The following is a 14,309-nucleotide window of genomic DNA, read 5'->3' as shown; positions in this document are numbered from 1 at the left end:
GGCAGGGAGGCTGTGCTAGAGGCAATTAATAAGCGGTATTCCCAGCAGGTAATACTCAAGGTGCCCCTACTTCAACAAGGACGGGGTTACTATTCCACACGGGTTGGGGTACCGAAACCGCATGGTTCGGTGTGACCCATTTTATATTTAAAATCCTTGAACATAAAAAAAAATTCAAGTTCAAGATGGAATCGCTCAGGGCGGTTATTGCAAGCCTGGACGAGGGGGATTACATGGTATCCCGGGACATCAAGGATGCTTACCTGCATGTCCCCATTTACCATCCTCGCCAGGAGTACCTCAGATTTGTGGTACAGGATTACCATTACCAAGTCCAGACACTGCCGTTTGGACTGTACATGGCACCGAGGGTGTTTTATCAAGGTAATGGCCGAAATGATGATACTCCTTCAAAAAAAAGGGAGTTGTAATTATCCCGTAATTGGACAATCTCGTTATAAGGGCGAGGTCCAAGGAGCAGTTGGTAGTCGGGGTAGCACTATTTTGGAAAGTGCTACAACAGCATAGGTGGATTCTAAACAGTCCAAAGTCACAGCTGGTTCCTATGACACGTCTACTGTTCCTGGGGATGGTTCTGGACATAAACCAGAAATAGTGTTTCTCCCGGAGGAGAAAGCCAAGGAGTTGTCATCTCTAGTCAGAGACCTCCTGAAACCAAAATAGGTAGCGGTGCATCATTGCACGCGAGTCCTGGGAAAAATGGTAGCTTCCTACGAAGCAATCCCATTAGGCAGGTTCCATACAAGAACTTTTCAGAGGGACCTGTTGGACAAGTGGTCCGGATCGCATCTTCCGATGCATAGGCTGATAACCCTGTCTCCAAGGACCAGGGTATCTCTACTGTGGTGGCTGCAGAGTGCCCATCTTCAAGAGGGCCGCAGGTTCGGCATACAGGACTAGGTCCTAGTGACCATGGATTCCAGCCTTTGAGGCTGGGGGGCAGTCGCATAGGGAAGAAACTTCCAGGGACTTTGGTCAAGTCAGGTTATTTCCCTACACATAAATATTCTGGATCTGAGGGCCATTTACAATGCCCTGAGGCCAGCAAGGCCTCTGCTTCAAAACCAGCCGGTACTGATCCAATCAGACAACATCACGGCAGTCGCCCATGTAATCAACAGGGCGGCACAAAAAGCAGGATGGCGATGGCAGAAGCCACAAGGATTCTCCGATAGGCGGAAAATCATGTGTTAGCACTGTCAGCAGTGTTCATTCCCGGAGTGGACAACTGGGAAGCAGATCTTCTCAACAGACACGACCTCCACCCGGGAGAATGGGGACTTCCTCCAGAAGTCTTCCAATAGGATTGTACACCATTGGGAAAGGCCACAGGTGGACATGATGGCGTCCCGCCTTAACAAAAAGCTAAAAAAAGATATTGCTCCAGGTCAAGGGACCCTCAGGCGATAGCTATGGACGCTCTGGTAACACCGTGGGTGTACCAGTCGGTTTAGGTGTTCTCCCCTCTGCCTCTCATACCAAAGGTACTGAGAATAATAAGAAGGCGAGGAGTAAGAACGATACTCGTGGATGGCCAAGAAGAGCTTGGTACCCAGAACTTATATCAGAGGACCAATGGCCTCTGCCACTCAGTCAGGACCTGCGGCAGCAGGGGCCCTGTCTGTTCCAAGACTTACCGCGGCTGCGTTTGACGGCATGGCGGTTGAACGCCGGATCCTGAAGGAAAAGGGTATTCCGGAGGAAGTAATTCCTACGCTTACTAAAGCCAGGAAAGTGGTTACAGCAACTCATTATCAACGCATATGGCGAAAATATGTTGCATGGTGTGAGGCCGAAAGGGCCCCAACAGAGGAATTTCAACTAGGTCGATTTCTGCATTTCCTGCAAGCAGGAGTGAATATGGGCCTTAAATTGGGTTCCATTAAGGTACAGATCTCGGCTCTGTCGATTTTCTTTCAAAAAAGAACTAGCTTCAGTACCTGAAGTTCAGACATTTATAAAAGGAGTGCTGCATAGTCAGCCCCCGTTTGTGCCTCCTGTGGCACCTTGGGATCTCAACGTGGTGTTGAGTTTTCTTAAAATCACTTTGGTTTGAACCACTAAAAACCGTGGATCTGAAATATCTCACATGGAAGGTGGTCATGTTATTGGCCTTGGCTTCTGCCAGGCGAGTATCAGAATTGGCGGCTTTGTCTTGTAAAAGCCCTTATTTGATTTTCCATATGGATAGGGCAGAATTGAGGACTCGTCCCCAGTTTCTCCCTAAGGAGGTGTCAGCGTTTCACCTGAACCAGCCTATTGTGGTGCCTGCGGCTACTAAGGATTTGGAGGACTCCAAGTTGCTAGACGTTGTCAGGGCCCTGAAAATATATGTTTCCAGGACGGCTGGAGTCAGAAAATCTAACTTGCTGTTTATCCTGTATGCACCCAACAAGCTGGGTGCTCCTGCTTCTAAGCAGACTATTGCTCGTTGGATTTGTAGTACAATTCAGCTTGCACATACTGTGGCAGGCCTGCCACAGCCAAAATCTGTCAATGCCCATTCCACAAGGAAGGTGGGCTCATCTTGGGCGGCTGCCCGAGGGGTCTCGGCTTTGCAACTTTGCCGAGCAGCTACTTGGTCAGGGGCAAACACGTTTGCAAAATTCTACATATTTGATACCCTGGCTGAGGAGGACCTGGAGTTCTCTCATTCGGTGCTGCAGAGTCATCCGCACTCTCCCGCCCGTTTGGGAGCTTTGGTATAATCCCCATGGTCCTTACGGAGTTCCCAGCATCCACTAGGACGTTAGAGAAAATAAGAATTTACTCACCGGTAATTCTATTTCTCGTAGTCCGTAGTGGATGCTGGGCGCCCATCCCAAGTGCGGTTTATCTGCATTACTTGTACATAGTTATTGTTAACTAAATCGGGTTATTGTTGAGCCATCTGTTGAGAGGCTCTATTGTTTCATACTGTTAACTGTGTTTCATATCACAAGTTGTACGGTGTGATTGGTGTGGCTGGTATGAGTCTTACCCGGGATTCAAAATCCTTCCTTATTGTGTACGCTCGTCCGGGCACAGTACCTAACTGAGGCTTGGAGGAGGGTCATAGTGGGAGGAGCCAGTGCACACCAGGTAGTCTAAGATCTTTCTAGAGTGCCCAGCCTCCTTCGGAGCCCGCTATTCCCCATGGTCCTTACGGAGTTCCCAGCATCCACTACGGACTACGAGAAATAGAATTACCGGTGAGTAAATTCTTATTTATACCATCCTGTGTGTGTCACCGTGTGTCTCTGTGTGTGTGTGACTTATAGCGGGTATTATACCATTGTGTGTGTGTGAGTGTGACTTATAGCGGGTATTATACCATCCTGTGTGTGTGTGTGTGTGAGTGTGACTTATAGCGGGTATTATACCATCCTGTGTGTGTCACCGTGTGTCTCTGTGTGTGTGTGACTAATAGCGGGTATTATACCACCCTGTGTGTGTCACCGTGTGTGTCTCTGTGTGTGTGTGTCTCTGTGTGTGTGTGTGTGTGTGTGTGTGTGTGTGTGTCTCTGTGTGTGTGTGTGTCTATGTGTGTGTGTGACTTATAGCGGGTATTATACCATCCTGTGTGTGTCACTGTGTGTGTGTGTGTGTGTGTGTGTGTGTGTGTGTGTGTGTGTGTGTGTGACTTATAGCGGGTATTATACCATCCTGTGTGTGTCACCGTGTTTGTGTGTGTGTGTGTGTGTGTGTGTGTGTGTGTGTGTGTGTGTGTGACTTATAGCGGGTATTATACCATCCTGTGTGTGTCACCGTGTGTCTGTGTGTGTGTGTGTGTGTGTGTGTGTGTGTGTGTGTGTGTGTGACTTATAGCGGGTATTATACCATCCTGTGTGTGTCACCGTGTGTGTGTGTGTGTGTGTGTGTGTGTGTGTGACTTATAGCGGGTATTATACCATCCTGTGTGTGTCACCGTGTGTCTCTGTGTGTGTGTGTGTGTGTGTGTGTGTGTGTGTGTGTGTGTGTGTGTGTGTGTGACTAATAGCGGGTATTATACCATCCTGTGTGTGTCACCGTGTGTGTGTGTGTGTGTGTGTGTGTGTGTGTGTGACTTATAGCGGGTATTATACCATCGTGTGTGTGTGTGTGTGACTTATAGCGGGTATTATACCATCCTGTGTGTGTGTGTGTGTGAGTGTGACTTATAGCGGGTATTATACCATCCTGTGTGTGTCACCGTGTGTCTCTGTGTGTGTGTGACTAATAGCGGGTATTGGCCCTCATTCCGAGTTGTTCGCTCAGTATTTTTCATCGCATCGCAATGAAAATCCGCTTAGTACGCATGCGCAATATTCGCACTGCGACTGCGCCAAGTAATTTAACAATGAAGATAGTATTTTTACTCACGGCTTTTTCGTCGCTCCGGCGATCGTAATGTGATTGACAGGAAATGGGTGTTACTGGGCGGAAACACGGCGTTTTATGGGCGTGTGGTTGAAAACGCTACCGTTTCCGGAAAAAACGCAGGAGTGGCTGGAGAAACGGAGGAGTGTCTGGGCGAACGCTGGGTGTGTTTGTGACGTCAAACCAGGAACGACAAGCACTGAACTGATCGCACAGGCAGAGTAAGGTTGAAGTTACTCAGAAACTGCTCAGTAGTTTGTAATCGCAATATTGCGAATACATCGGTCGCAATTTTAAGAAGCTAAGATACACTCCCAGTAGGCGTAGGCTTAGCGTGTGTAACTCTGCTAAATTCGCCTTGCGACCGATCAACTCGGAATGAGGGCCATTATACCATCCTGTGTGTGTCACCGTGTGTGTGTGTGTCTCTGTGTGTGTGTGTGCGTGTGTCTCTGTGTGTGTGTGTGTGTGTGTCTCTGTGTGTGTGACTTATAGCGGGTATTATACCATCCTGTGTGTGTCACCGTGTGTCTCTGTGTGTGTGTGTGTGTGTGTGTGTGTGTGTGACTTATAGCGGGTATTATACCATCCTGTGTGTGTCACCGGGTGTGTGTGTGTGTGTGTGTGTGTGTGTGTGACTTATAGCGGGTATTATACCATCCCGTGTGTGTCACCGTGTGTCTCTGTGTGTGTGTGTGTGTGTGTGTGTGTGTGTGTGTGTGTGTGTGTGACTTATAGCGGGTATTATACCATCCTGTGTGTGTCACCGTGTGTGTGTGTGACTTATAGCGGGTATTATACCATCCTGTGTGTGTCACCGTGTGTCTCTCTGTGTGTGTGTGTGTGTGTGTGTGTGTGTGACTAATAGCGGGTATTATACCATCCTGTGTGTGTCACCGTGTGTCTCTGTGTGTGTGTGACTAATAGCGGGTATTATACCATCCTGTGTGTGTCACCGGGTGTGTGTGTGTGTGTGTGTGTGTGTGTGTGTGTGTGTGACTTATAGCGGGTGTTATACCATCCTGTGTGTGTCTCTGTGTGTGTGTGACTAATAGCGGGTATTATACCATCCTGTGTGTGTCACCGTGTGTGTGTGTGTGTGTGTGTGTGTGACTAATAGTGGGTATTATACCATCCTGTGTGTGTCACCGTGTGTCTCTGTGTGTGTGTGACTAATAGCGGGTATTATACCATCCTGTGTGTGTCACCGTGTGTCTCTGTGTGTGTGTGTGTGTGTGTGTGTGTGTGTGTGTGTGTGTGTGTGTGACTGATACCGGGTATTATACCATCCTGTGTGTGTCACCGTGTGTCTCTGTGTGTGTGTGTGACTAACACCGGGTATTATACCATCCTGTGTGTGTCACCATGTGTCTCTGTGTGTGTGTGACTAATACCGGGTATTATACCATCCTGTGTGTGTCACCGTGTGTCTCTGTGTGTGTGTGTGTGTGTGTGTATGTATGTATGTGTGTGTGTGACTAATAGCGGGTATTATACCATCGTGTGTGTGTGTGTGTGTGTGTGTGTGTGTGTATGTATGTATGTGTGTGTGTGACTAATAGCGGGTATTATACCATCCTGTGTGTGTCACTGAGTGTGTGTGTGTGTGTGACTAATAGCGGGTATTATACCATCCTGTGTGTGTCACCGAGTGTGTGTCTCTGTGTGTGTGTGACTAATAGCGGGTATTATACCATCCTGTGTGTGTCACCGTGTGTGTGTGTGTGTGTGACTGATAGCGGGTATTATACCATCCTGTGTGTTTCACCGTGTGTCTCTGTGTGTGTCTGTGTGTGTGTGTGTGTGTGTGTGTGTGTGTGTGTGTGTGTGTGTGTGTGTGACTGATAGCGGGTATTATACCATCCTGTGTGTGTCACCGTGTGTCTCTGTGTGTGTGTGTGTGTGTGTGTGTGTGTGTGTGTGTGTGTGTGTGTGACAGCGGGTATTATACCATCCTGTGTGTGTGTGTGTGTGTGTGTGTGTGTGTGTGAGACTAATAGCGGGTATTATACCATCCTATGTGTGTCACCGTGTATCTCTGTGCGTGTGTGTGTGTGTGTGTGTGCGTGTGTGTGTGCGTGTGTGAGACTAATAGCGGGTATTATACCATCCTGTGTGTGTCACCGTGTGTCTCTGTGTGTGTGTGTGACAGGGGAACACACCAAGGCGCTGATCACACAGATGACACTCTTCAACAAGGTGCTGGCAGAGCTGAGAGAGGACATACGAGACCAGGTGAGAGGTACAGTGCCCCCACCAGGGCACCGTCAACCACTGCTACTTATCTGTATACCCAGGGGGAGGATCCATCGCCCCCATTCCATTCTTCAGGATGTCGCTGCAGGTAGTGTCAGTGCCACAGGTCCTACAGATACGAGGGAGTCACAGGGATCAGAGGGAGTCACAGGGATCAGGGGGAGTCGCAGGGATCAGGGGGAGTCACTGGGATCAGGGGGAGTCACGGGGATCAGAGGGAGTCACAGGGATCAGAGGGAGTCACAGGGATCAGGGGGAGTCTCAGGGATCGGGAGGGAGCCATTGGGATCGGGAGGGAGTCACAGGGATCGGGGGAGTCACAGAGATCAGGGGGAGTCACTGGGACCCGGGAGAGTCACAGGGATCAGGGGGAGTCACGGGGATCAGAGGGAGTCACAGGGATCAGGGGGATTCATTGGGGTCAGGGGGAGTCACGGGGATCAGAGGGAGTCACAGGGATCGGGAGGGAGTCACAGGGATCAGGGGGAGTCACAGGCATCAGAGGGAGTCACGGGGATCAGGGGGAGTCACGGGGATCAGGGGGAGTCACGGGGATCAGGGGGAGTCACAGGGATCGGGAGCGAGTCACAGGGATCAGAGGGAGTCACAGGGATCAGAGGGAGTCACAGGGATCGGGAGGGAGTCACAGGGATCGGGAGGGAGTCACAGGGATCGGGAGGGAGTCACAGGGATCAGAGGTAGTCACAGGGATCGGGAGGGAGTCACAGGGATCAGGTGGAGTCACAGGGATCAGAGGGAGTCACAGGGATCAGGTGGAGTCACAGGGATCAGGTGGAGTCACAGGGATCGGGAGGAAGTCACAGGGATCAGAGGGAGTCACAGGGATCAGGTGGAGTCACAGGGATCGGGAGGAAGTCACAGGGATCGGGAGGAAGTCACAGGGATCAGGTGAAGTCACAGGGATCAGGTGGAGTCACAGGGATCAGGTGGAGTCACAGGGATCAGGTGAAGTCACAGGGATCAGGTGGAGTCACAGGGATCGGGAGGGAGTCACAGGGATCCAGGGGAGTCACAGGGATCAGGTGGAGTCACAGGGATCGGGAGGAAGTCACAGGGATCAGAGGGAGTCACAGGGATCTGGAGGAAGTCACAGGGATCCAGGGGAGTCACAGGGTTTCAGGTGGATTCACAGGGATCAGGAGGGGATCAGGGGGAGTCAAAGCGATCATAGGGAAGCACAGGGATTGAGAGGGAGTCACAGGGATCAGGAGGGAGTCACAGGGATCGGGGGAGTCACAGAGATCAGGGGGAGTCACTGGGACCCGGGAGAGTCAAAGGGATCGGGAGGGAGTCACAGGGATCCAGGGGAATCACAGGGATCAGGGGGAGTCACAGGCACCGGGAGGGAGTCACAGGCACCGGGAGGGAGTCACAGGGATCCAGGGGAGTCACAGGGATCGGGGGAGTCACAGAGATCAGGGGGAGTCACAGGCACCGGGAGGGAGTCACAGGAATCGGGAGGGAGTCACAGGGATCCAGGGGAGTCACAGGGATCAGGGGGAGTCATAGGGATCAGGTGGAGTCACAGGGATCGGGAGGAAGTCACAGGGATCAGGTGGAGTCACAGGGATCAGGTGGAGTCACAGGGATCAGGTGGAGTCACAGGAATCGGGAGGGAGTCACAGGAATCGGGAGGGAGTCACAGGGATCGGGTGGAGTCACAGGGATCAGGTGGAGTCACAGGGATCAGGTGGAGTCACAGGGATCAGGTGGAGTCACAGGGATCAGGTGGAGTCACAGGGATCGGGTGGAAGTCACAGGGATCAGGTGGAGTCACAGGGATCAGGTGGAGTCACAGGGATCAGGTGGAGTCACAGGGATCGGGAGGAAGTCACAGGGATCGGGTGGAGTCACAGGGATCGGGTGGAGTCACAGGGATCGGGAGGAAGTCACAGAGATCAGGGGGAGTCACAGGCACCGGGAGGGAGTCACAGGAATTGGGAGGGAGTCACAGGGATCCAGGGGAGTCACAGGGATCAGGTGTGAGTCACAGGGATCAGGTGGAGTCACAGGGATCAGGTGGAGTCACAGGGATCAGGTGGAGTCACAGGGATCGGGAGGAAGTCACAGGGATCAGAGGGAGTCACAGGGATCAGGTGGAGTCACAGGGATCGGGAGGAAGTCACAGGGATCAGGTGGAGTCACAGGGATCAGGTGGAGTCACAGGGATCGGGTGGAGTCACAGGGATCGGGTGGAGTCACAGGGATCGGGAGGAAGTCACAGAGATCAGGGGAAGTCACAGAGATCAGGGGGAGTCACAGGCACCGGGAGGGAGTCACAGGGATCCAGGGGATTCACAGGGATCCGGGGGAATCACAGGGATCCGGGGGAGTCACAGGGATCCGGGGGAGTCACAGGGATCCGGGGGAGTCACAGGGATCCGGGGGAGTCACAGGGATCCGGGGGAGTCACAGGGATCCGGGGGAGTCACAGGGATCAGAGGGAGTCACAGGGATCAGAGGGAGTCACAGGGAACCGGGGGAGTCACAGGGATCAGGGGGAGTCACAGGGATCAGAGGGAGTCACAGGGATCCGGGGGAGTCACAGGGATCAGAGGGAGTCACAGGGATCAGAGGGAGTCACAGGGATCAGGGGGAGTCACGGGGATCAGGGGGAGTCACGGGGATCAGAGGGAGTCACGGGGATCAGGGGGAGTCACAGGGATCCGAGGGAGTCACAGGGATCCGAGGGAGTCACAGGGATCCGGGGGAGTCACAGGGATCAGAGGGAGTCACAGGGATCCGGGGGAGTCACAGGGATCAGAGGGAGTCACAGGGATCAGAGGGAGTCACAGGGATCAGAGGGAGTCACAGGGATCCGGGGGAGTCACAGGGATCAGAGGGAGTCACAGGGATCAGGGGGAGTCACAGGGATCAGAGGGAGTCACAGGGATCAGAGGGAGTCACAGGGATCAGGGGGAGTCACAGGGATCCGAGGGAGTCACAGGGATCAGAGGGAGTCACAGGGATCCGGGGGAGTCACAGGGATCAGGGGGAGTCACAGGGATCAGGGGGAGTCACAGGGATCCGGGGGAGTCACAGGGATCAGGGGGAGTCACAGGGATCCGGGGGAGTCACAGGGATCAGGGGGAGTCACAGGGATCAGAGGGAGTCACAGGGATCCGGGGGAGTCACAGGGATCAGGGGGGGTCACAGGGATCAGAGGGAGTCACAGGGATCCGGGGGAGTCACAGGGATCAGAGGGAGTCACAGGGATCAGAGGGAGTCACAGGGATCAGAGGGAGTCACAGGGATCCGGGGGAGATACAGGGATCAGAGGGAGTCACAGGGATCCGGGGGAGTCACAGGGATCAGGGGGAGTCACAGGGATCAGAGGGAGTCACAGGGATCCGGGGGAGTCACAGGGATCAGAGGGAGTCACAGGGATCAGAGGGAGTCACAGGGATCAGAGGGAGTCACAGGGATCCGGGGGAGTCACAGGGATCCGGGGGAGTCACAGGGATCCGGGGGAGTCACAGGGATCCGGGGGAGTCACAGGGATCAGGGGGAGTCACAGGGATCCGGGGGAGTCACAGGGATCAGGGGGAGTCACAGGGATCAGGGGGAGTCACAGGGATCCGGGGGAGTCACAGGGATCCGGGGGAGTCACAGGGATCCGGGGGAGTCACAGGGATCCGGGGGAGTCACAGGGATCAGGGGGAGTCACAGGGATCAGGGGGAGTCACAGGGATCAGGGGGAGTCACAGGGATCCGGGGGAGTCACAGGGATCCGGGGGAGTCACAGGGATCAGGGGGAGTCACAGGGATCAGGGGGAGTCACAGGGATCCGGGGGAGTCACAGGGATCAGAGGGAGTCACAGGGATCAGAGGGAGTCACGGGGATCAGGGGGAGTCACGGGGATCCGAGGGAGTCACGGGGATCAGAGGGAGTCACGGGGATCCGGGGGAGTCACGGGGATCAGGGGGAGTCACAGGGATCAGGGGGAGTCACAGGGATCCGGGGGAGTCACAGGGATCAGGGGGAGTCACAGGGATCCGGGGGAGTCACAGGGATCCGGGGGAGTCACAGGGATCCGAGGGAGTCACAGGGATCCGGGGGAGTCACAGGGATCAGGGGGAGTCACAGGGATCAGAGGGAGTCACAGGGATCCGGGGGAGTCACAGGGATCAGAGGGAGTCACAGGGATCAGAGGGAGTCACAGGGATCCGGGGGAGTCACAGGAATCAGGGGGAGTCACAGGGATCCGGGGGAGTCACAGGGATCAGGGGGAGTCACAGGGATCCGGGGGAGTCACAGGAATCAGGGGGAGTCACAGGGATCCGGGGGAGTCACAGGGATCCGGGGGAGTCACAGGGATCAGGGGGAGTCACAGGGATCCGGGGGAGTCACAGGGATCAGGGGGAGTCACAGGGATCCGGGGGAATCACAGGGATCAGGGGGAGTCACAGGGATCCGGGGGAGTCACAGGGATCCGGGGGTGTCACAGGGATCAGAGGGAGTCACAGGGATCAGAGGGAGTCACAGGGATCCGGGGGAGTCACAGGGATCAGGGGGAGTCACGGGGATCAGAGGGAGTCACGGGGATCCGGGGGAGTCACAGGGATCAGAGGGAGTCACAGGGATCAGAGGGAGTCACGGGGATCAGGGGGAGTCACGGGGATCAGGGGGAGTCACGGGGATCAGGGGGAGTCACGGGGATCAGAGGGAGTCACGGGGATCAGAGGGAGTCACAGGGATCCGGGGGAGTCACAGGGATCAGAGGGAGTCACAGGGATCCGGGGGAGTCACAGGGATCAGAGGGAGTCACAGGGATCAGAGGGAGTCACAGGGATCCGGGGGAGTCACAGGGATCAGAGGGAGTCACAGGGATCCGGGGGAGTCACAGGGATCAGAGGGAGTCACAGGGATCAGAGGGAGTCACAGGGATCCGGGGGAGTCACAGGGATCAGAGGGAGTCACAGGGATCAGGGGGAGTCACAGGGATCAGAGGGAGTCACAGGGATCAGAGGGAGTCACAGGGATCAGGGGGAGTCACAGGGATCCGAGGGAGTCACGGGGATCAGAGGGAGTCAGAGGGATCCGGGGGAGTCACAGGGATCAGGGGGAGTCACAGGGATCAGGGGGAGTCACAGGGATCCGGGGGAGTCACAGGGATCAGGGGGAGTCACAGGGATCCGGGGGAGTCACAGGGATCCGGGGGAGTCACAGGGATCAGAGGGAGTCACAGGGATCCGGGGGAGTCACAGGGATCAGGGGGAGTCACAGGGATCAGAGGGAGTCACAGGGATCCGGGGGAGTCACAGGGATCAGAGGGAGTCACAGGGATCAGAGGGAGTCACAGGGATCCGGGGGAGTCACAGGGATCCGGGGGAGTCACAGGGATCAGAGGGAGTCACAGGGATCCGGGGGAGTCACAGGGATCAGGGGGAGTCACAGGGATCCGGGGGAGTCACAGGGATCAGGGGGAGTCACAGGGATCAGGGGGAGTCACAGGGATCCGGGGGAGTCACAGGGATCAGGGGGAGTCACAGGGATCAGAGGGAGTCACAGGGATCCGGGGGAGTCACAGGGATCAGAGGGAGTCACAGGGATCAGAGGGAGTCACAGGGATCAGAGGGAGTCACAGGGATCCGGGGGAGTCACAGGGATCCGGGGGAGTCACAGGGATCAGGGGGAGTCACAGGGATCCGGGGGAGTCACAGGGATCAGGGGGAGTCACAGGGATCAGGGGGAGTCACAGGGATCCGGGGGAGTCACAGGGATCCGGGGGAGTCACAGGGATCAGGGGGAGTCACAGGGATCCGGGGGAGTCACAGGGATCCGGGGGAGTCACAGGGATCCGGGGGAGTCACAGGGATCAGGGGGAGTCACAGGGATCAGGGGGAGTCACAGGGATCAGGGGGAGTCACAGGGATCAGGGGGAGTCACAGGGATCCGGGGAGTCACAGGGATCAGGGGGAGTCACAGGGATCAGGGGGAGTCACAGGGATCAGGGGGAGTCACAGGGATCCGGGGGAGTCACAGGGATCAGAGGGAGTCACAGGGATCAGGGGGAGTCACAGGGATCAGAGGGAGTCACAGGGATCAGAGGGAGTCACAGGGATCCGGGGGAGTCACAGGGATCCGGGGGAGTCACAGGGATCCGGGGGAGTCACAGGGATCAGGGGGAGTCACAGGGATCCGGGGGAGTCACAGGGATCAGGGGGAGTCACAGGGATCCGGGGGAGTCACAGGGATCCGGGGGAGTCACAGGGATCAGAGGGAGTCACAGGGATCCGGGGGAGTCACAGGGATCAGGGGGAGTCACAGGGATCAGAGGGAGTCACAGGGATCCGGGGGAGTCACAGGGATCAGAGGGAGTCACAGGGATCAGAGGGAGTCACAGGGATCAGAGGGAGTCACAGGGATCCGGGGGAGTCACAGGGATCCGGGGGAGTCACAGGGATCAGGGGGAGTCACAGGGATCCGGGGGAGTCACAGGGATCAGGGGGAGTCACAGGGATCCGGGGGAGTCACAGGGATCCGGGGGAGTCACAGGGATCAGGGGGAGTCACAGGGATCCGGGGGAGTCACAGGGATCCGGGGGAGTCACAGGGATCCGGGGGAGTCACAGGGATCCGGGGGAGTCACAGGGATCAGGGGGAGTCACAGGGATCCGGGGGAGTCACAGGGATCCGGGGGAGTCACAGGGATCCGGGGGAGTCACAGGGATCCGGGGGAGTCACAGGGATCCGGGGGAGTCACAGGGATCAGGGGGAGTCACAGGGATCAGGGGGAGTCACAGGGATCCGGGGGAGTCACAGGGATCAGGGGGAGTCACAGGGATCCGGGGGAGTCACAGGGATCCGGGGGAGTCACAGGGATCCGGGGGAGTCACAGGGATCCGGGGGAGTCACAGGGATCCGGGGGAGTCACAGGGATCCGGGGGAGTCACAGGGATCAGGGCGAGTCACAGGGGATCCGGGGGAGTCACAGGGATCAGGGGGAGTCACAGGGATCAGGGGGAGTCACAGGGATCAGGGGGAGTCACAGGGATCAGGGGGAGTCACAGGGGATCCGGGGGAGTCACAGGGATCAGGGGGAGTCACAGGGATCCGGGGGAGTCACAGGGATCAGGGGGAGTCACAGGGATCAGGGGGAGTCACAGGGATCAGGGGGAGTCACAGCTCAGTTACATTTGTCTCTTTGTGGACAGGTAAAAGAAATGTCTCTCATCAGGAACACTATCATGGAATGTCAGGTGTGTGGTAAGTACCAGAGTCACATCACCCACCCACTAAAGCCGTAGCTTGTCCTTCCCCCTGCAGGGTGACACAGACCAGACATAGCTATAACACATGGTGACTGCTCCTCCCCCTGCAGGGTGACACAGACCAGACATAGCTATAACACATGGTGACTGCTCCTCCCCCTGCAGGGTGACACAGACCAGACATAGCTATAACACATGGTGACTGCTCCTCCCCCTGCAGGGTGACACAGACCAGACATAGCTATAATACATGGTGACTGCTCCTCCCCCTGCAGGGTGATACAGACCAGACATAGCTATAATACATTGTGACTGCTCCTCCCCCTGCAGGGTGATACAGACCAGACATAGTTATAACACATGGTGACTGCCCCTCCCCCTGTAGGGCGATACAGACATAGCTATAATACATAGTGACTGCTCCTCCCCCTGCAGGGTGACACAGACCAGACATAGCTA

The 14,309-nt window shown here is 55.8% G+C and overlaps 2 protein-coding genes across 2 annotated transcripts in view; both read left to right on the top strand.

Moving 5' to 3' along the window:
- Positions 1 to 13,845, top strand: part of LOC135009413 (thrombospondin-3-like) — a gene marked incomplete at its 3' end in the record, with an annotated part of 51,295 nt that extends 37,450 nt beyond the window's left edge. Inside the window, exons 6-7 of the mRNA XM_063952272.1 lie at positions 6,512 to 6,594; positions 13,794 to 13,845. Of these exons, the coding sequence (XP_063808342.1) occupies positions 6,512 to 6,594; positions 13,794 to 13,845 (135 nt within the window). The remainder of the gene's footprint in view (positions 1 to 6,511; positions 6,595 to 13,793) is intronic.
- Positions 6,692 to 11,222, top strand: LOC135009414 (PE-PGRS family protein PE_PGRS16-like; the record flags this gene model as incomplete). Its single annotated transcript, XM_063952274.1, has 4 exons — positions 6,692 to 6,703; positions 10,484 to 10,621; positions 10,830 to 10,880; positions 11,085 to 11,222. Coding segments are annotated over exons 1-4 (339 nt in total), but the record flags the coding sequence as incomplete, so codon positions are not given.
- Positions 13,846 to 14,309: the final 464 nt, after the last annotated feature.

This window comes from Pseudophryne corroboree, unplaced genomic scaffold (assembly GCF_028390025.1).
Source record: "Pseudophryne corroboree isolate aPseCor3 unplaced genomic scaffold, aPseCor3.hap2 scaffold_2268, whole genome shotgun sequence".
NCBI classification, from domain to species: domain Eukaryota; kingdom Metazoa; phylum Chordata; class Amphibia; order Anura; family Myobatrachidae; genus Pseudophryne; species Pseudophryne corroboree.
The sequence above is the reverse complement of the archived record's forward strand: the minus strand, read 5'-3'. Positions and strand labels throughout refer to the sequence as shown.